This window comes from Harpia harpyja, chromosome 13, assembly GCF_026419915.1.
Source record: "Harpia harpyja isolate bHarHar1 chromosome 13, bHarHar1 primary haplotype, whole genome shotgun sequence".
Classification (NCBI taxonomy): Eukaryota; Metazoa; Chordata; class Aves; order Accipitriformes; family Accipitridae; genus Harpia; species Harpia harpyja.
The window spans coordinates 620,856-641,435 of record NC_068952.1 but is presented as its reverse complement, the minus strand read 5'-3'; the positions used below and the strand labels follow the sequence as shown (position 1 = coordinate 641,435).

Here is a 20,580-nt window from a genome sequence, read left to right as displayed (position 1 = left end):
CCCCAGTGGGAAAGCAGAGACTCGGCTGCAGCCGGAGTACAGGCACAGACCCACTGGGCTCCAGGAGAGCTGCTCACCCAGAGCTGGCAGCAGCCACAAAGACTTGCCCAGTCCCAGCTGCAAGCTCATCTCCCATGCACAACCCTACTGCAGCCCTGCCGCACACCCAGCTGACCTGCCCAACTGGGGGAAAAGTCCCAAAAACTGCCAGGTAAAACGGGTGAAGCTGAAGTGATCAGCAGTCAATGCCTTTATTAAAACTACACCACTTTTAGATAAACATTTCAGTTTAAATTTCCAAGCACATCACTGGCCTACTAACGGGAATGATGGTGCTGGGATCACCAACACCAGCAGTTCACATGCTGGACCCTCAGCTCTGTCACACGGGAGGAAGGCAGCCAGCCAGCCTCTGGCTCAGGCTGTGCTTTGCCCCAAGCCAGCTGCCAGCAGCATTAGCTGGAATGTGCACATCACTCTCCAGAGCCAAGTAAGTGTTTCTCTTCTGTCAGTGCAATAAATACAAGTGCATCAAACATAATTTAAGTGGCACAGTTAGCTTATGAGTATCATGGGTCAGAAACCTCAGGGACAACCACGCTATGGCAGAAGAATCTCAGTACAAGAACAAGCTACTGTCTGCTTTGCAACTAGTATGAGCCTGCAGATATAACTTGGATGCATGCTGAGCAGTTTATACTACGCTGTACACCCCTGAACAGACCCTTCAGGCAGCACAATTCACTCTGAGCACTAGTGACTAAACCTACAGCACCTGGTATTCTCTATATAGATTGATGGGGGGCAGGGCCAGGTCCCCAGCCAGACACTACAGAGTCAGCACATGACCCTCTTCTGTCTCGGTGCAGAGCTCATCGGTGGCATAAACCAGCCCCTGTTCTAGCCCCAAGCAGGGCAAGGACATCCCCAGAACCTCTCCCCATGGGAGAGGCTCATTCCCACTTCTGCCTCCTGGACAACGTGCTCCAACCATGGCTGTGAGATGGGCTGAGAAGTGCTACTGGAAGTGCCTGGGAAGCCCAGAAGGGAGGTGGAGGGAGAGATGGGGAGGGACACCCCAGACTGTTATTTTTGCATCAAGAACTGCATACCACTGCCTGCTTTAACTACAGAGGAACAGTGTAGCCACCAGGAACAGGAAAACCTGACCTAAGGAGTTAAAAGGTAGTTGAGGAAAAAACCCTGCCCTTCCCACCCAAAGGAAGCACATGTCTGTCTGGGTGTGTACAGGGAGAATGGAAGACATCCATTCCCACATCCTGGGCCCACATTGTTCATGGAAGGGGGAGATCAAGCCAAAAAGTAATCTCACAGTTTCCAGCTTAAACTCCTAAGTTTGCAATTTATCTACATAAGTCACTTCAGTCCTAATAGGAAGTGCATGTGAAGAAGGGGAGGAGCTCCACAGAGGATAGCAGGGATGGGAGCAGAAATGATGTTGAGAAGGAAAAGGGTACAGAAAAGATAAAAGGGCACTGACCTTTTCCATTAAATAGATGTTTGAAAAGGAAGAACAAAAAAAATCTTTCATTTTATTTCCAAATGTGTGCAATTAGCCCAACACTTGCAACACATTGTGACTGAAGAGCTAAATAAAAATATCTCTCACCACCTGGACCTTCTGTGTGTTTGTAATTACAGCCACTTAGCGAAAAGGAAAGGCAAAACATGTATTTCCTAGAAAGAGAACACCTCAAACTCAAGCAAGACAACTGTGGCATGGAGACACGGCAAAAGCCATTCGCCTACAAATGAGTCTCTATGTGATCCAAAAACAGCAGCAGTGTTTAGAAGTGAAAGAAACACCCTTGGTCATGACACACGTGTCCTAGGAATGTCTGTCCTCAGTGGTACCACGCTGGATTGGCCAGGCTTTGTTGTGCTTACATTTTTCATGGTTTGGTACTGGCTCCTGGGCCGTTATCACCCCTCCATCCATGTCAAAAAAGAAGCCAACAACTTCTTTCTTCTACCATCGCAGATGCTGATGCCAGGAGCTGGAGTTGCCAAGGGTACACATCAGGACCGGAGTGGGAATCCCTGACCTCCTCTAGTGCCAGGGATGGAAGAATGGCAGATTGACCCACAGGGAGCAGGGACGAAAAGGAGAGAGAGGAAGGAAAGAAAGGAAAACCTCTGTGCTGCCAAGCAGCCAGTCTTCAGTGATGATGCTCATGTTCAGATTTTCCCAGGAATTCCCTAGGAAAGGAAAGGACACAGCAGTGACACTCAGCTCTCCTACACTCTGGTGCATGCTGCAGCCTGCAGGTCTTCCCATTCCCCTGGCAAATACTAGGGCTCAAGCGCTTGCAGCTACAGGGAACAGCACTGAGCTTTGCTCTCACCCATCAGTGGCTCCCACTAGAAGAGGCAAGGAGAAGTAGCTGCTTCACAAACAACTCCTCCAGAGCATCCAGCTCGCAGCAGAGATGAGCCAGAGAGGAGAAATGCTCCCAGCTTTCTGTGGCTCCCCTTCCCAAAACCTGCTTTGCAGGGAGGTGGAGAGCTCTGACTTTGTGCTAAGCCAGCCCCAGTATCTCACCCGCTCTGAAGACCAAAGGGGTTTTCAGAAGAGCTGCCCAATACAGGTGCCTGTTACACAGCTCTCTTGCTCCTGGGTTCTTGTCACTGTGCCCCAAAGCCCCAAGCCCCAGCCCCCCCCAAAGCCAGAGGAGACCCCGGTTAGCTGGGCTGTTACCGCAGTATTCGAGGTAGCTCTGGACTCCTGTAGATGTACTTGTGCCGGTAGCCAAGGTCTGTGTGGAACGGAACAAACTGCACCTTGTAGTCTCGGAAACTCCGTGATGTCGCAGCGATGTTGTAAAGCTGAGTCCAAGGGGAAGCAGGTGAGGGACACGTGTCACTCCAAACCAGCTACCCCTGCCAAACCAGCACCCCTCTCAAGGGTGGGTTATGGGCCCTGGCTTGACCAGCTTTGCTAGCTCTAGCTCCAGCTCCCTTTCACTATTGATTTGCCACCTCCAACACCACAGAATTTGTAGTACCTTCAGGCTATGCATTTCTACATACACCTTCCTATTGCTGACTTTTTGCCTGGCTGGGATGTGGTTCTAGCCACACCAGTTCCTCCCACCAGATCAGTTTGCAGAGCCACACATGTACCTTCTTTCCCAGATGAAACGGTACTACCGGGTCATCCTCAGCATGAAGGATGAGCAGGGAGCAGGAAATGTATTTCACACTGTAAAAGACACAACAATGTCACAAAGGCTCAGAGCAATCCCCATCACTCTCTAACACCAACACACTTGGATTTTCAAGGAAACTCAATGACAAACATGTCCTGTGGGTCACTGACTGCAGTTCAGCTCTTGAAAACACTATTATCTGGGCACCATTCATTTAATCTATAGAAAATTTACTAGTGAAAGGCACCCCTGTAAAAGCTATTTGCTGCTTAGACCAGAGAAGAGTGGCTCACCCCACCGCAAAGCATCATCCCCCCAGGTCTGGTTTGGTTCCAGTACTGGAAACCAAATTCAAAAATACTCAGGCTCTTGAATGAAAGGCTCAGTGAAAAGAGACAATGTTATTACATGCAGGGTGGCTTATGCAAATGCACAGCAGGGAAATCCTCCCAGACTTTCAGTGTCCCAATGCTACTGTTTAATGTGTACACTTGAAAAGCATAAATCACATGGACCAAATTAGCATATCCCTGAGTAGTCTCTGTGCTCTCTGTTGCATCTGTCCTTATTAAGAACAATTTGAAAAGAGCAGCTCCACACTGCAAAGCTGTGTTGCACTCAGGGCTGCGAGAGTAACTGAAATCCCTTCAGCAAGTATAATGCTTCAGGGGAAAAAAAAAAAGAGAAAAAAAAGCAGAAAGTGCAGTCTGATGTCTATCCTCCTTGATGCTTGCCATGGCTCACTGCAGCCACAGCTGAAACCCCAGCAACGAGGGAACTCACTTCTCATCGTTTGCAAATTTAATTCCACTTGTCGTGATGGGGTCAAGGAAGAACCAGTCAAAGCCAGGGAAGTATCTGTATATCTGAGAGGAAAAATTTGTGTTAGTGGCAGGCACCAGCAGGACAGTTATACAAACAGCAGAATGGGGCAGGCCACTGCCATCCCAGTAACACCCCTTGGCTGCTGGCTGCACCCTCTGCAGTGAGGTGGTCCATGTTTCCATCAGCATTATTTTTCCACTCCTGTTTCTGGCCTGTCTTATCAGCCTGCTCAGAGGCAGGCTCTCTGGGTGCTTGCATGGTCAAGGTCTCTAAGTATCATGCTGCTGCTGGCAACAGTCTTCCTGGAAGAGAGCTGTACCCCAGGGCACCTCACCAGCCCGGCCACATCCAACACCCAGTCTGGGTGTCTGCTCAGTTCAGAGCTAACTTGCAGCCATGCCGGATGGAAGAGATGGACACATCAGAGTGAACTCACCAGGGAAACAACACAAGCACAAAGGGGCCATGTGGACGGGGTAGTGACCAAGAGAAGCCCAGCTTTGCTATCGCTTTGCTCACAGCCCACAAAATAGCCTCCTGCAACAGAGAAACTACAACACAAGAAGAACGGGCTGTCCACTGCTGAGAGCAGAGTCTATCTTCCCCTCCTTACATTTACTACCCTTTCTGATCCTGGTTTCTGTTTTCTTTAAACAGGCTCCACACATGGCTCTGGTACTGCTTATTATACTACTGTTCCCAGGAGCTGCCTTAAGTGCAGCTCTCTACACCTGACACTTATAAATATCACTGCTGCCCCACAAGTCATGCAGTTAGCTCAGCTACATCACTTCTGAAGGTTAATTTCTAAGCATACAATTACATGCCACTAGTGTGAGAGCCACTGTGTACTTGCCACAGAAAAGGGGTGACTTCGTGCCTCCTCCCGTATGTTGGTGAATGGAGATTCCAGTATCAGGGCATCTGGAGGCGTTTCTGAAAAGCCAAAGGCAATGTGCTGAAATGCAGGGGTGCAGACAGCCAGCAAGGTCAGGGTCTGCCTTATGAGAGCAGATGCCACCACGGCGCGCCAAGGACAGCCTTGTCACAACCCCAAATATATGCGGAAATCTGGGATGCCAGCAGGACCCGGGCTGGGTGGGAAGAACTTCTACGCACCAGACTTACCTCTCTCACAAAGGCGCCTCACTAGATTTGTTGCGACCCTGGAAAGAAGAACAGTGAGCATTTAATCTGGCACAGGCCCTCTGCAAAGCACAAGGCTCTAGTGGCAGTAGGTGGTAGAGGTACAACTCAACTGCCGTAACGTCGACCCCTCACACTGTCTGAGGTCTGGGCAGCCAGCGCACAATGACTTGGGTCTCCCATACCCAACTGTCTCAAATGGCATCAGGTGCCTGCATTTAGGTAAGTGAACAAGTCCAAGGAAGCAGCACATCATGTAGCCACTTGGAAGGACCTCCTTTAAGGTAGCTCTCAGGCTCCCAGCGTATCTGCAGCCGTGTGACATAGCCTCTTACCCTCAGACCACAATGGCTGAGCAAGAAAGAGGGGAATGTGGGGGTATGGGCAGAAGGGTGCTGTGTTCCAGGCAGCTGGAGCACAGGGTCCCAGGGTGACACTGCCAGGAGTTTCCATAGCTGGGTCAGAAAGCAGCAAGGTCTCCCCCATGCATCTCCCTAATGGGATATTATTTAGAATAATATAATGCAGACTGACCAAGGGGAGAGAAAGTGGGACTGCACTGATCTCTTCCTGTGGTGAACCTGTGTCTATATGTCCTTCAGAGCAGAACATCAGGGATATTTCTGAAGGGAATATCCCTCCCTAAGGGATATTTCTGAAGCTGCTGAATCCTCCAAGCACAGCGTATTTAAAAAACCTCAAACTCCAGGCTGGCTATGGTCACCAGGGAACTCAGCTGGGGACCACAGTCCCAGGCCACTTGGACTGCAGTGCATTGGGGAATGTCATGAGCATGCTCTGACCCAGAAAGGGATCCTGAACATGGCAAAAATTTAGAGGAAGAACCAGAGAAAAAGCCTTTACCTTCTCTCAAACAAAGCAGGATGTTTAGTATCACAGATGAAGAGGCACTATCCTGAAATACCTCCCTGTCCCAGCAACACATTTGTTGGACAGCAAGGCAAGCTGTTGTGGTCTCAAACAGTTTAATCTGCGCACAGCTCAACTCAAAAGTAACTCCTGTGTTTGCCCTCTGCTCCTCTGTAAATCAAGGGGGTAAGAGCACATGCTGCTTGCTGAACACGACCCACCTCCAGACAGCAGCGGAAAGGGAGAAAGCAGGAAAGGAAAGTTAAGAACATGCAGGCAAAGGCACTTGACACTTTGAAATTCCCTGTGCCCGGCATGACCACATAAATGTCACACATGGCCAGCAGTGTAGTCATGCAGGCATCTGCATGAGTACTGATTACACACAGCATGTTTGCCAGGACAGGAGGAAAACGTTTTGTGAGGGCAAGTCACGTCCACATGCGGCTGGTCTGAGATACTCAGACTATCAGAGAAGCCTGATGTTCTGCTCTGAAGGATGTATAGACACAGGTTCACCACAGGAAGAGATCAGTGCAGTCCCACTTTCTCTCCCCTTGGTCAGTCTGCATTATATTATTCTAAATGTCTTTTCCAGTGTAACCCTCTGGGCTATGAAGGTTCAAGATCAATTCCTACATAGTCATTCACTGTAGCCCTCTCACTCTGTAGAGTGCAAAGGGGAAGCTACTCTGCAGCAATTATGCCACAGACTCCAAGCCAAGCCAGCCTGGGGATTACGGCAAACAGCACCTTCATCCAAGGTCGGTGTTTAATGTTTTTCAGAAGCTGGTAAGTCCCACTGACATCAGATGCTTACCCCGTGCCCAAGGAGTGACCCCATATATAGACAGGGTTGTCTCCGCTTCTTGCTTTTATCCAGTCGAAGACATGAAGGGCGTCGTAGGTCATTCCCCTCTCTGATGGGCTGCCTATTGAATCACCCCAGCCTGAAACACAAATAGTCCTTCTGAGAACCGTACAAACTGGTCAGCAAAGCCAGCCAGCTCTTCCTATGCAGCCCATCTGCAACTGCAAAGGGACCTGGGACATGGACAGTTTCTGTTTATTTCATCATGCACCTCTACAATTCGGGGCTGGTAGCCCTGAATAATCCACAATCATTTAAACAAGGTAACTGCTGGCTGCCAAGGAGTTTTTGTGGATTTAGTCAACAACAGAAACAAGAGCTGGATCTCAAACACTGCCACACTGTGTTTCTTGCACCTCCCCATCTGCAACAGCCCAGCTCCCAAACCTTAGCTGCTTTTGCATGCATGTAACCAACTTGTAAGGGGAGTCTCTAACAGCATAAGAATTGGATGCTTAGGGTCAAAACCGAAGCATGTTTCACAAAGCTGTTGCAAAATCAGTTTGTCCGTGCTGTTCGATCAATGCCCTCAAGCAATTTTCCACCCTCCTGATTGTTTTGGCTCTGTCATTATTGCAGCATGTCTACACATCTTATGCTAAGCAGCAAGCATACCACATCCCTTCCGATACCTAATAGGCAGGCAGAGAAGCAGCTGCCAGCAGGACTGAAAAGCAGGGCAAGCTCCTACAAATAAACCTCTCCCAGATGTCTTCTTGATAAAAATGCAACGGATTAATTTCTTTCCTGTATCTCCAGTGGCATTATACTGCAGCCATGGCTTAAATACTAAGACGGGAAAAAAAGAGCAGATGTTTGACTGCTGGTGGCACAGAGTTGCAAAATGGTCATGGCTTCTGCCGAGGACATTACCAGTTGTGAGCAAATCATTTACTCTATGTCTTATCTCACCTATCAGCTTTTAAAAAGAAGTGCAAGTTCAGTTCCTTGTGTGACCTCAGGGAAGTCAGTTAGATCATATCCAAAAGACTACATCTAGGCAAGCTTACTAGTTTCCAGATGTGCACCTGGAGGATGCCTGAACTGGATGCTGTGGCAACGTATGTGCCTGGGTCACCCTCTGCTCCTTAGCTCCCAAATCAATGAGTCCTGTGCATGAAGACAGAGAGGAGCCAGAGTCCACTGAGCTGGACATCAGGAAGCAGTGCTACGCAGGAAGGCACTGGAAAGAAATTTCCCGAAGTTCTTTCGATACCCATGAGGAAAAAAAGCAGCAATAACCACATCTAATTAGCTGGCAGGAAGCATTTATAAAATAACAGCTCCCCTCAGATCCAAAAAAAAGAGCAACTCCTTTGTTGCTTCTACAGAGAGAGACATCTAAAAGTGTTTCGTAATAAAAGAAGCCAACATACCTCGATAATCAAACGTGACCACGTGGTACCCAAGGGAGCTGAGAACCTGCAGGGCAGAGAAACATGCAGAAACCCATCACAGAGACTTGCACAGCAGCCGTGCTCTTGCCTCAGACCAATGTGCAGGGATCTAATTTATAACATTATCAGCCTGACATGGTAAAGCAACAACTTACAGCTTTTTGGTGTAGCAGGCACAGAGCTTTTCAAAAGCCAATCTCAGCCCGCTGGTTTTACTCCATTTGTTTCCTGGACCTCGTATCAGACTATATTAGATGTTGATTCTCCCTTTAAAAGCTTTACCCTTAAGATCCACAAATATCCTATGACTGCTTCCCCTACAAACACTTTCAGGTTTTCCAGTGAAACAGTACAACTGCTTCATTTATATTATTCAAATTGGCATAAATGTTAGCATAACATATAGGAGCCCGTTTCAGGTTTCAGAAGGCTTAAATGTATACATCCAAAACGTGCAATTGCTCTATCATGAAGATTTATGTTACAGCCAATGGTAACCCTAACAAAATCTGTTAAAAGAAAGTAGAAATGCCGAATGTCAGATCAACTGGCTTGGACAAACTGCCTTGGTAAAAACAATGCTAGCATTCCAAGCTACCATTGCTCGGTATGAACCTAACAGCTCAGTGGTAGATAAAAATCAACAAAAAGTCACAAAAGGATTAAAATGTTGTTGCTCTCGTGGCTATGTATGATACATGATGAAAAAAAGCAATCTTAGTATTACACTATACTCTAAGCCTTCTAATGGACAAAAGGAAATAATCTCATATGTAAAACCAACACGTTATTTCCAGTGTAACTGAAATCTTAACAGCCTGAACAATTACTGTTACTACGTCAGATCTCATTAGTACAGAAAAAAAGAGGACAACATAGAAAAGAAGGGCGTTCAGGTAACTCAACTCCTTTGCTGGGAGGACTATGATGGTGATTGTTTCTCCCACTTCCCTCTAGGATCCATCCAGAGCTAATTTTCATACATTTCGGTCATGCACTGGATGTTTCCTTCTCCTCACTGGTCTGTGATTCCATGTTACATCCCAAATTACTTCATGGGGCATGGTCAACATACATTGGACACGTTCTCTTTGTCACTTCTAAACCCATTTTTGTCCAGCTCCCAGGTCTGCACCTCTTTAGCTGACCACTGGCAGACTGTGCACAGCCCGGGGGTCTCAGCCTGTGCCCCGTTCCATGCACGCTCATACCTGCGCTCTTCTGCAATGCTCCCTGTGTCCCCATCTCCGAGGTCTCTGCTGTCATACCAGGCCTGCACTCCTCTACACTGTACCACTACCCTGGGTGTCATGGGTGTTTCATTTGACACAGAGTAACTGTATCTGTAACTTGTACATAAAAACGTTAGAGTGATTTTCTCTATAACACTATCTGTATGAGAATTGCTACTATTTGTATTACAGTTATGGCTATGCCATGTCATTACACAAAGCTCAGCAAAAATAAAACCAGCTAGCCAGTGGCCACTTGGTTGTTAGACAATTGCTTTTATGGCTAAACAAGCTCAAAACAGTGCTCCAGGGAGCTCCAAAGCAAGGTCAGAAGAAGCCTCACAAGCCTCAGCTGTGTTACTAGCAGTGGCAATGCTATATGCACTGGGTTACAGGGCTGCAATTTCGCTTTTTGACAGTCTGTCAACTGCAGGCTATTGCTCACGAGTCCAGCAAGGATATTGTAAACCCTCCTGTGGCTCAAGGCTGCTCACCAGGACCAAGCAATGGATTTTGTTGGAGGTGTCTACCTTTTCAGCTTGCCTCATGATAGCCTGCACAGGTCTAAGGGTAGTGCGTAGCTCTTCATTGCAATGTGCTGCCATTACTGGGTTGCTGAGTGTTTGATTTTATAGCCAATGCAGCTTGCACAATGAATAAATTGCTATTAAGATGACAACTACAGGATGCAAAGCCAAGTTCAAAACTCCTGTAGTGGTAGGACACCATTCTCAGAGGGTTCTACTCATTCTCAGCACTGTGGCAGATCAGATATTTGCTTGGTGTGCAACATTTGGTACCTTCAGGGCTCGTTGCACCACAAGCTGGACTTCCAGTGTTAACGGCTGGGTTAGCATTCGTTGCAGTTTTTTAAATAACACACCTAGTGGTACTGGGACTATCGCAGCTTACAACTGGAATGGTACCTGTAAGGTGAGCATTACTTCTAAAGGAATAGTACAACTTTAACCTTAACAAGTTACATATACAGATATCATGTAGAGTTATAAACAATTAGACAATTTACAACAATTTGGGGGCACAGAGTATGCATAGAAGTACAACTGGAGCTTACACAGACAACCAGCACCTGATTGGAAATGGAGAGAGCATTTCCATTGTCCCACTAGGATCTAAATGGTCGTCTGAAGAGGGAAAGCCAGTAACTTCACGTACATATCACACAGTTTGCCCTGATACTTGCTGGCACCCCATCCGAGACTAACATGTTACATCATGCTCACCCTTACTGCACTTGGTTGTGTCATTTCTTGCCACTAGCCATGGGGTTATGCTAGTGCACTACCCCTCTTTTAATGCCATTTCCCACTAACAGTTATTTGGAATTTATATTAGCAGATGCAACTGCAACATCTTCAAAGTCACTTGAAGCTCCTTTGTTTTTTGCTATTCAGGTCTCCTCAAGCAATTCCTATTTCTCTTTCTTTGGCTCTAAATCCTTCAAAGGGGTTCCCTTGGAGGTGACAAGGTCCATACTGTGTGCACTTCCAGGGCAAAGGCCCTTTACAGCAGAGGTATTAAATATGCAGTTGTTCCACTCTGGTGTCTGCACTCACAAGTTACCGTTTCTTCAGCATCCTCTTGCAAATAACTATGCCAAAATCACAGGGAGATGTGGTGATGTATATACACCACCACAGTACCAAATACCACTGCAACCTACATAACATTAGCAGAATAATCAGGTAAAATATTAATTAACAAATTAGGTGCTGCAGGACAGCTGTGATTCCATTTCCATCAGAATCACTGTATACCATTTTTCACTTACATACTGGACGCCCTTACCGGACATGCAGAACAGAAAGTTCCTTCTTGCAAAGTTTGGTTTTCAGCTTTACAATGTGATTTTACTGCTAAGATATCACATATAATCTAGCCTTTTCCAGACCATTAAAAATTATTTAACCTGTTGACAGTTTACCCGTGTTCTATACATTTGTTATGTATTGGCTGCATTGGCGGCATCTCTTCTCAGTAACAAATGGATGCACTTTTTTTTTAATTAGCAGCTGTTACATTTAAAACCAGATTTTTACCATCCTCTGTTTCTTCTTAAAAAAATACGCCGAGTTTAACACATCCATTGCAATTACGCACACAGGACCAATGTTTCATTTTCAAAGCCAACTGTATCCCAGTTCCACTAGAGACTTTATTATTCAGCTATTCCTTCAACTTCTATCTGCTTAATTACTGATAAATAATTAACTGATAATGTTCTCAATTGAAACATTTTTTTCTTTTTGGTCTCCATCCTAGTTTTCTTTTATGCTTATACCCATGTATACTTTGCACCTGTGCTGTTAGGGCTGGTACCCACCACACTCTGGGAGCTCAGCCCCTGCAGCAGGAAAGCACTGCTGTTCACCCCAGGCCACTGTTCCCATGGGAGCTCTGCCTTCTTCCACCTGAACATTCACCTTTTCCCCCTCTCTGTCTTCCTGCAAACAGCCCTTCAGCACCTGGTTCTCCCCCTGCATTTACCTCCTCAGACCATTGGTCTGACCTGCACCAGCCACCACCTGCACCTCCTACCTGTTGAAGACCAAAACAGAGTGGCCTCCAGTTTTCCCTAACCCCAGTCCGAGTCTGAACTATCAAGCCCAGCCCTAACCCCCAAATCCTGCCGCTCAGCACAGCCAAAAGCAGCAAGGAAGCACCTGAGACAGCAGCCGTGCCTGGAAAGAACGTGGAGTCTCCTGAAGAGTGACAGGAATGGTGTGATGCATCCCCAGCCAAATTCTCCTCTCGCCACTGGGAGCCAGGAGCTGCAAGGCTAGACAAAGCAAATGCACCTGGCAGAGAGCAGGAGATGCTACAACATTCATCTGCCTGACTCTTGTCCTGGTCAGCTGCCAAAAGCACCAGCCCTCTCACAGCAATAAGCAATGAGGATGCCCTCAAGACACCCCCAGGCACAGGCAGCAGCAATTTCCAGGCTCACCTAAACCTAGGCAGTCCATGCTCAGGACCCCTGACCACCAAGACATGCCTCCTCACAGCCCAGCATGACACAGGCCAGTGTGCCCAGTTGTCCTCTCCCTAGCAGACACTAGGGACAAAGACCTGGGATAAAGGTGATGAAGGTCATCTCATGCCTTTATCAAAGGAAGTCATCGATGGAGCCTCCCACTCCTGCACCAATTCAACTCAAAGCCAAGATACAGGCGAACCACTTGCAGGGGCTCATTCCTCCGAGGACCTGCCAAGCCCCAACCACGGGCACTGCCCCGCTCTTACACTTCAGAGGTGCCTTTCTCTTCCAGGGAAAAGAAGAGATGGGGCTGAGGAATAACACAAACAAGCAGGAAAAGCAGCAGAAACTGTCACTACCACCACTGCAGCTGCCAGAGCTGTAAGGTGCCCACCTCAACTTTCACAGTGCAGGGCCCCACACTAACAGCACCCTCTGCTTTAGAGCACGGCTCTGCTGCCCAAGCACCTTCCTTCCTACCCTGGCACTGGGCAGCTGCAGCACCCAAACATCCACTTCCCAAGTGGAGAGCAGACATGCAAAGCAAGGCCAAAGTACGGCCTATCACAGTAGATACACTAGAGAAGGAAAAACCTCCACCGTCAACACCCAGCTCCTCCTGGTGAAGGACACAGACAGCTTATGATGAGCTATAACATCCCTGCCTGAAGCCAACAACCCTGGGAGCACCCCAAGCCCATGCCCTGCACTAACAGCCTCCTCTGTTTTAGTCTTTTTTTAAGAGTATTTTTCTTTCTTGTTTTTCCCCTTAGAATTAGTTCAGAAGAAGTCTCAGATGAAGCCAGTAAGATTTCAATTGGCTTTGCAGATAACAGGCATTTCCTCTGACACTTAACAGGATGTTTAGAGTAACAATGCCAAATGTTTTATTTATAGAAATTACTTATGCCCCTATAACAATACCGTATTGTTTCATGTGCTGCTACAAAGTTGGGTAACCTCATGCAGTGGGCAAAAAACCCTCTGCATCAGCTCTCTGCTATCCCAGCACATCAGTGTAATAACAGCTAAAAGCTTCACTGCCAAAGCCTCAAGGTACAAGTATGAATTGCAGAAGCAGTTTGTGGTAGTCTGTCACTGACAGTCAAGGTAGCTAAGAGAACAGGATTCTTTTCAGTTTTTAAAAGGTTTTGAGTTGCATTATTCAAGCATGGCTAATCTGAATAATGTGAATAACACAGTGACCCTGAATACATTGGTAACTGTGGTATCTGAAAACCAGGCTTGAGCAAAGAATAACTGGACACTTGTCCAGGCTAGAAGAAAGCATGCCTCTCAAAGCAAGTTTGTATCTGGTTACTGCTCTACTGCTGCTCCTCCTAATGGCTTCCTCATGGCTCCTGCTTCTGGTTACTGTCTTCAAAGACACATTGACTTGGGCAAGAATGATTTTGGACAGCTGCCGCTCACAGACTGTGCAGCAGTGACAGTCTCAATTTTCAGTGCTGCTTCTGCTGAAAAAAGATGCTCACATGAATCAACCACTTGGAAAGAAAGGACAGAGACCTCTTACAGTTATTATTTCCCTTCTGAACCTCTTCTAGAGGGTTTTCCCTGCTGCTTCCAGCCTACTACCAGCACCAGCAAAGAGAACAGCAATCCAGCCTGTTTCATTCTGCTGGAATAAGCACAAACCCAGAGTTTCTGGCATGGTTCTGGGATGCCCATGTGTATGTTCACATATGAGTAACTGACTGAAAAAGAAACTAAGCAACTTGTCTATGTTCTCAGAAGCAAAAGAGTACCAGACACAGGAAGAGAAACCTTGGGGTTTGATAAACTCTGTTCTCTATATGTGTACACACACAGAAACACACAGGGGCATGCAGAGCCTTTGAGTATTCTGAAGCACTGCTACTCTTGCTCAGTCAAAATCCAAAACAACTCCTCTTCCTGTCTTGGCCAGCACAAAATTAATTGCAGCATAGGCTGGTTCCCAGAAAAATGACCAAATAGACCACCATACACAACAGTCTCCTCAACCAACTTTCTGCAACTTAGCTCATCCTTTTTTCTTGAAGGAAAAGAAATATCACCTGCCTTCTCAGGGTTGCCAAACAGCATTTTCTAAGCAATCTGAATTAAAAAGACTTTGCAGCAGGGGATCTTGCATAAGAAGCTGCATTGCAATAAAGCTTTATGAGTGCCAACACTCTGACACAAATTATAAAGCGAAGGGAATGACAGCTAAATCCATAGGAAAAAACACAGACTCAGACCCCTCTGAAATGAGCCAACGAAAATAATTATGGCTCTTTTAGAAACACGCGATGAGACCAAGAAATTGTGTGTGAGAATTTCAGCCAAGAGAGAGTTTAATAAAATAAATGACAGCAAAAGTCATTAGGCAAAAGACCCAAAGCAGCTGAAGTTGCCTGTTCTCATGTAACATACCATGGTGCTACATCTGGAAAATTCATTGGGTTTTGTACAAAATCTTCAGCACTTGAGATGGTACCACTCATACGAATGAACTGTGCCATGGGAAAGGGGGAAACCCAGGCTGAACCTGCCTGCCTGCCAAGTGATGAAGTAACCCCCGCACTGGCAACCTTGAAAGTGTTTTATTGCAACAAATTGTTCTGTGAATAGGCAAGTACTAGCTTTGTCACACTGGCCAACTAATGGACCAAGGAGGAGGTTTATAGTGGCTCAGCCCAACATTTTGGCATTTAAAAGGCCAAATGTCACCTTCAAAAGTTTGAAGAGTGCAAGGAATCCGAGCTGGCCTCAATCCACGTGTATATATATATTCAAAGCTGCGCCAGGGGAGGTTTAGACTGGACATTAGGAAGCATTTCTTTACCAAGATGGTGGTCAAACACTGTAACAGCCTTCCTAGAGAGGTGGTTGATGCCCCAAGCCTGTCAGTGTTTAAGAGGCATTTGGACAATGCCCTTAACATGCTTAACTTTTGGTCAGCCCTGAAGTGGTCAGGCAGTTGGACTAGATGATCATTGTGGATCCCTTCCAACTGAAAATATTCTATTCTATGATGGTGAGTATATAGAGACTGGTAACATATGAAAGAATACTCTTAAATGGTACCTTGAATTAGTATACTAGTATAATCAGTGAAATTACGGCTGTGATTAAATAAAACCTTAATTTTTTCCGATAAACTGTGTTGTGAAAGTGTTCCTGGCAAAGACTCTGGTTAGCTCAGTTGGAGCTGACAGTTAACAACAGCAAGTAAAAGACCTTTCAAATATCTTTTAATATGGGGAAGTGTGCTCACGGCTTATAGACCCCTTTTCCCACACATGCTTCATATCTAGAGGAGACTAAGAGCCCTAAGCTATCTTCCTGTTGGCAGTGGGCTGTAACGAGCAGTCTTCTCAAGTCTGTGCACATCCGATGTGTTAACGCAACTACTTGAACAACACGTGCAGCCACTTACCTTGTAAAGCTCCACACGGTGATCCCCTCCTCTGGCGAGAGTGGTTCATGAAGAGAAGAGGAGAAAAAAAACCACCAAACAAACAAGAACAAAAAAACCACATGTGAACATTTCAGATTCCAGAAACAGACTTTCCCAATTGCCTCAGGTTTTCAGTTTAACACAAACATGCCAAACATAAGAAACACTGTAACTGCTTTGTCACAGGCTTCGGGGAGACAGCAAGGCTTTGCTGAGCTGTGTAGGACATAGCTTTGAAGTCAACTTCTCCCTATAAATCTCTTCTCAAAGCAGGTAAAGATGAACTTTTCAACCCACCCTCCTATCTGCCTTTTCCAAAGCGTGTAATATATCCAAACCAGCCTGTCCCTGTTGGCTTTGCAGACCCTGAACTCCTGGCACCATTGCTGCCCCAGCCAGTAACCCCTGCTCTCCAAGGTGTGATGCTCTCAGCAGAACTCACCACATTAACCCAAGCAGCTGGCCCTTGGATTTTCTCACCTGGCTCCAAGCACAGGGACAGAAAGGACATGTGCAAAAGACTGAGCAGAGAAAACCAGAGTTGAACACTGCAAGTAAGTCCATGGGAAGAATCTGCTTTAATGTTTTTTTTCATAAATTGAAATCTAGACAATAAAATGGAAAGGAGAGTGAATGTGCCATTACATGCTTTAAAATATATCCACAACATGACATGGCTAATCCACACTCAAACTTTAGTCCAGTATTGATGCAAGAGTAGATTTACTCCTGCACTCATAAGAAAACTAAAACATTCACACTATGACTGGTTTGGTCAGTGCATGCCTCTAAACCAAAACGCCACTTTCCAGACCTCCCTCTAAGAACACATGCACTTGCCAGCCAAAAGCTGTCAGCTCCAACTGTACTACAAAATACCTAATGCAGCCAAAAACACTCAGGGCAAAACACAAGGGATTGCTTGTAAGTCATTTTGAATCACACAAGCCTGAAGAAGAAGAACACTTGCTTGAAAAGTCACCCTTGCCGTGCACACATTGGTGCCTTTTCATCATTCCTCAAAGTACAACAGAGGAATTTTTTCTAAGGGGATCAAGTAATCATAAAATTTTTGCCTCAGCTCCAGACCACTCAGGCAAACCAGAAAGCCAAGGCAGTGCCTTTTACTTATGGTTAATGCAGCCTGCATCAATAAAGCAGCCCTTTGACAAAAGACTGAATATGCAGTGTAGAATCATACAGCAATATATACTAAAGCTGAAATGGCAAAGCCAATACACCTCCAGCTTCTCCAATACACAGAGTAAAGCAAAATGCGAAATACGTAATCGATCCATAGCTCGCTCAGTACTTTATCTCAGTAGCACTTGGGGGAGCCAAGAAGTAAAGCTAATCAATAAGCACATAACAGAGATACTGGTCCCAAATTACCACCATTAAGCTGCAGAATAGCTTCCGTTAGTATCATTTGCTACACCCAATAAAGGCAAGAAAACGAGCGAAGCAGTATTTGAAAAATAATGCAACAATTTGATTAAACCTTGTAACAGATCAGCACAAGAAGACAAGATCAGTTTCCAAAAACCATCTGCTCATGCATTTCCTGGCTCACAGCACGCATCTTCCACATCATGCCCTTGTACCAAAAAAGAACACTGCTAAGACAAGAATTTAAGTGAAAAAGGGCAATGTTCTTGCGATGTAAAGGCTAGCAAACCTTCGCTACTGGCACAGTTGAAACAGAGTTTCTTTGCTTTACATCATGGAACTTGTATTTCTGCAATGTTTCTGCTCTTGCATAGTATCTACAAGCAGACATCAGCTTCAAAAGAACATGCACTGGCACTCAAAACTCAGAAAGGGGCTGATACTCTTTGTAAGATGCATATTAGTAAGGAAAAAGACCATGTTCTAATAAATAAACTAAAGCACTGTAGCATGCAGAGATGTGGCAGTAAGAACATGATTCTGAGAAACATTTGGGAAGTTTCACACTGCGCTAATGGTTTTTAGCATCCAGCAACAAAGTATAGAGAACCAACCTACTTCTTTAGCTGATACACGTAGTCAACTGTAAAATTACAAATTTTAGAAATGCTCCTATTCCAGACAAATGTCCTGTATGTATGCAACAATGAAACAAGACCAGCACATTACCTCTTTCCTTCTGATTTTCTTTCCTCAGAATGTGTTAACTACTAAAATAAGTTCATGAAAGGAACTGGAAAGTTTATTTAATGCATGTAAATCACATATACAGAAGCAGTAATACTATCCCATGATAGTATTATTTCATTGAGTGTATTTCATATACTGAAAAGAAGTACTTCTCCCTACCTGATCTAGGAAGTGTCACAGCCTCCTGGCTTCTAGCAGAGGATACAAGGTAAACTACAGTATCAGCTATCTCTGATAACTGCAATAAATCTATTCCCACATTCAATAAATGGAGAGGCATCATTTCTTAAAACATGCTTTCCTTTTAAAAGAAAGGAGATGCACCAAACTGCTTTTATTCTGGTTTTAATCATAGAATAGTTTGGGTTGGAAGGGACCTTTAAAGGCCATCTAGTCCAACCGCTCTGTGATTAGCAGGGACATCTTCAACTAGATCAGGTTTCTCAGAGCCCCTTCCAACCTGACCATGAATGTTTCCAGGGATGGGGCATCTACCACCTCTCTGGGCAACCTGTGCCAGTGTTTCACCACCCTCATCGTAAAAAATTTCTTCCTTATATCTAGCCTAAATCTACCCTCTTTTAGTTTAAAACCATTACCCCTTGTCCTATCGCTACAGGCCCTACTAAAAAGTTTGTCCCCATCTTTCTTATCAATATGTTGAAGCTGTGGCAAGCCAGGAAAACACAGCATGAAACAAAGCCATCACTGTTTTGTGCCTCACCTTGTTCCCGCATTGCCATGCAAGTAAAGGATTACAGGGTGGCTGGAACCCAAAGCATCTTCAAACCACAACTGGTCCTTCCCTCGGGCATTCTTCCATAAAGCTGCAGGGACCGTGTGCCTGTATACAGAAGGAAAAATTACATTGTCCTGTTGCTACACAGTGTCTGCCACTTGAATTTTGAGGTTTTTTTCATCAACTCATTAACTCAGGATTACACACCTCACACACACTCTTCACAAATCTGTCATGATTAGCCGACAAATGGCCAAGTTTAAAAGGCAGTGGCTAGGGTTATTTCTACATTTTCACCTCCATCGCTGTTGCCTTCAAAACTCAGGGCTGTGTGAGGCATCAAACCTCACAGGCAAACCCAAAGCACAATTACAGAACTTCCTGCTGTTCTGGAGAAAGAATGTCAATTCCTCACCTTTTATAGCACTTAATTACTTCAATTAACACACTTATACACCATAAACAAGATTCACAGCTAGGTCGCAGATATTCAGAATAATCAAAGTCAGCTGGTTTTGGAAAGCATGTTTGGTGAATAAGAGGCATATCTGACTCCATAGTCAATCTGAGGAAAAAGAGGGGCTCAGGATCTGATGAGAAGATCATTTTGTTTTCAGACACCAGGTTCTTGAAGGTGTAACATTTTAGCTGGAAAAGCTACAATCTAGAAGAGCCAGGAATTTTTAACTCACAGCTGTTCTTCCATAGATAATATAGCTGGGCAGCATGTTACAAAGAATTCAACGCTGGTGAAATGAAAAGAGAGGAATGACAGACCAAACAGATTGGATAATTATTCTAGAAGACAAACACTGAAAGGGAGTACACGCCCACAACCACCTCAGATTGTTGAGAAGGGGGCTAGCTTACAGCTGTCAGAAGCAACTTAAGTACTCACATGCCTTTCTCCTTGGAAGAAAGACAAACTCCATCTACCACACCTTCCTCCCAGATGTACAACTCAGAGGACAAACCAATACAGGGGGAAACAATGTAAAAAGACTACTCGCATGCATACAGCCAGCAGACATTGAGTTCTTGAGGAGGAAAAAAGCCCCAGTAACTGCAGGACTCACAACTTCAACTGTTCTACCTCAAGACTTTTGCAAGCTTATGAACAAAGCAGGCTGAGGACTTTGTTTCAGAAGTATACCAAACACAAGACCTTAAACTGGCATTAAAGCAAGGCTCCAAACTTTCATGAAAACCTATCTCATAAGTATCAAGACAAATGACATGGACTCTGAACTGCCGCCACAAACTGGAAGTTCTGGTTTAGTAAAGATACACAGTACAGTACACTTGTAAGGGAAACAAAAATCTCAAGAATGCTATCTAAACTTACTCAGCTTAGCAGGTAGAATTTTAATTTTCCAAGTGAAGATATAAACCATTATTTATCAGCCTACCCTGGAAAGACTGAACTTCCAGCTTTCACGAAAACCTGTCCTTCACCAAAATTCACGTAAAGGGAAGGAACCATCTTTATGTAGCACTGTCCCATTCAAAAGGTCATATACCCTCAAGTGAAGAGAAAATCTCTACTGCATTAGTGGACACATACAAGTTACACACACATAACTGAAAACTTCAAATCCTTCAGCTTACAGATCTAACATCACTGGCTGTATTAAGGAACAGCCCCCTTCCCTCCACACCTGACATGGTGTCTAGCCTTTTTTTCAGGTGTTTGCTGCTCTTGCATGTATATTCAAACTGCAAGCACTTCTTCAAAGCTAGCAGGAACTTTT

At 45.3% G+C, this 20,580-nt stretch overlaps 1 protein-coding gene across 3 annotated transcripts in view; it reads right to left on the bottom strand.

The window, feature by feature from the left end:
* Nucleotides 1–221: 221 nt before the first annotated feature.
* Nucleotides 222–20,580, bottom strand: part of ABHD12 (abhydrolase domain containing 12, lysophospholipase) — a 46,788-nt gene continuing 26,429 nt past the window's right edge. For 2 of the 3 annotated variants that reach the window (XM_052806662.1, XM_052806663.1), the window contains 10 exons: nucleotides 18,815–18,934; nucleotides 15,931–15,961; nucleotides 8,259–8,304; nucleotides 6,832–6,961; nucleotides 5,124–5,161; nucleotides 4,852–4,931; nucleotides 3,954–4,036; nucleotides 3,145–3,223; nucleotides 2,720–2,847; nucleotides 222–2,220 (listed from right to left, as the gene is read on the bottom strand). In XM_052806662.1, coding sequence (XP_052662622.1) covers nucleotides 2,181–2,220; nucleotides 2,720–2,847; nucleotides 3,145–3,223; nucleotides 3,954–4,036; nucleotides 4,852–4,931; nucleotides 5,124–5,161; nucleotides 6,832–6,961; nucleotides 8,259–8,304; nucleotides 15,931–15,961; nucleotides 18,815–18,934 — 775 coding nt within the window. In that variant the 3' untranslated portion in view covers nucleotides 222–2,180. The remainder of the gene's footprint in view (nucleotides 2,221–2,719; nucleotides 2,848–3,144; nucleotides 3,224–3,953; nucleotides 4,037–4,851; nucleotides 4,932–5,123; nucleotides 5,162–6,831; nucleotides 6,962–8,258; nucleotides 8,305–15,930; nucleotides 15,962–18,814; nucleotides 18,935–20,580) is intronic. The other variant, XM_052806661.1, reaches the window with a different exon arrangement.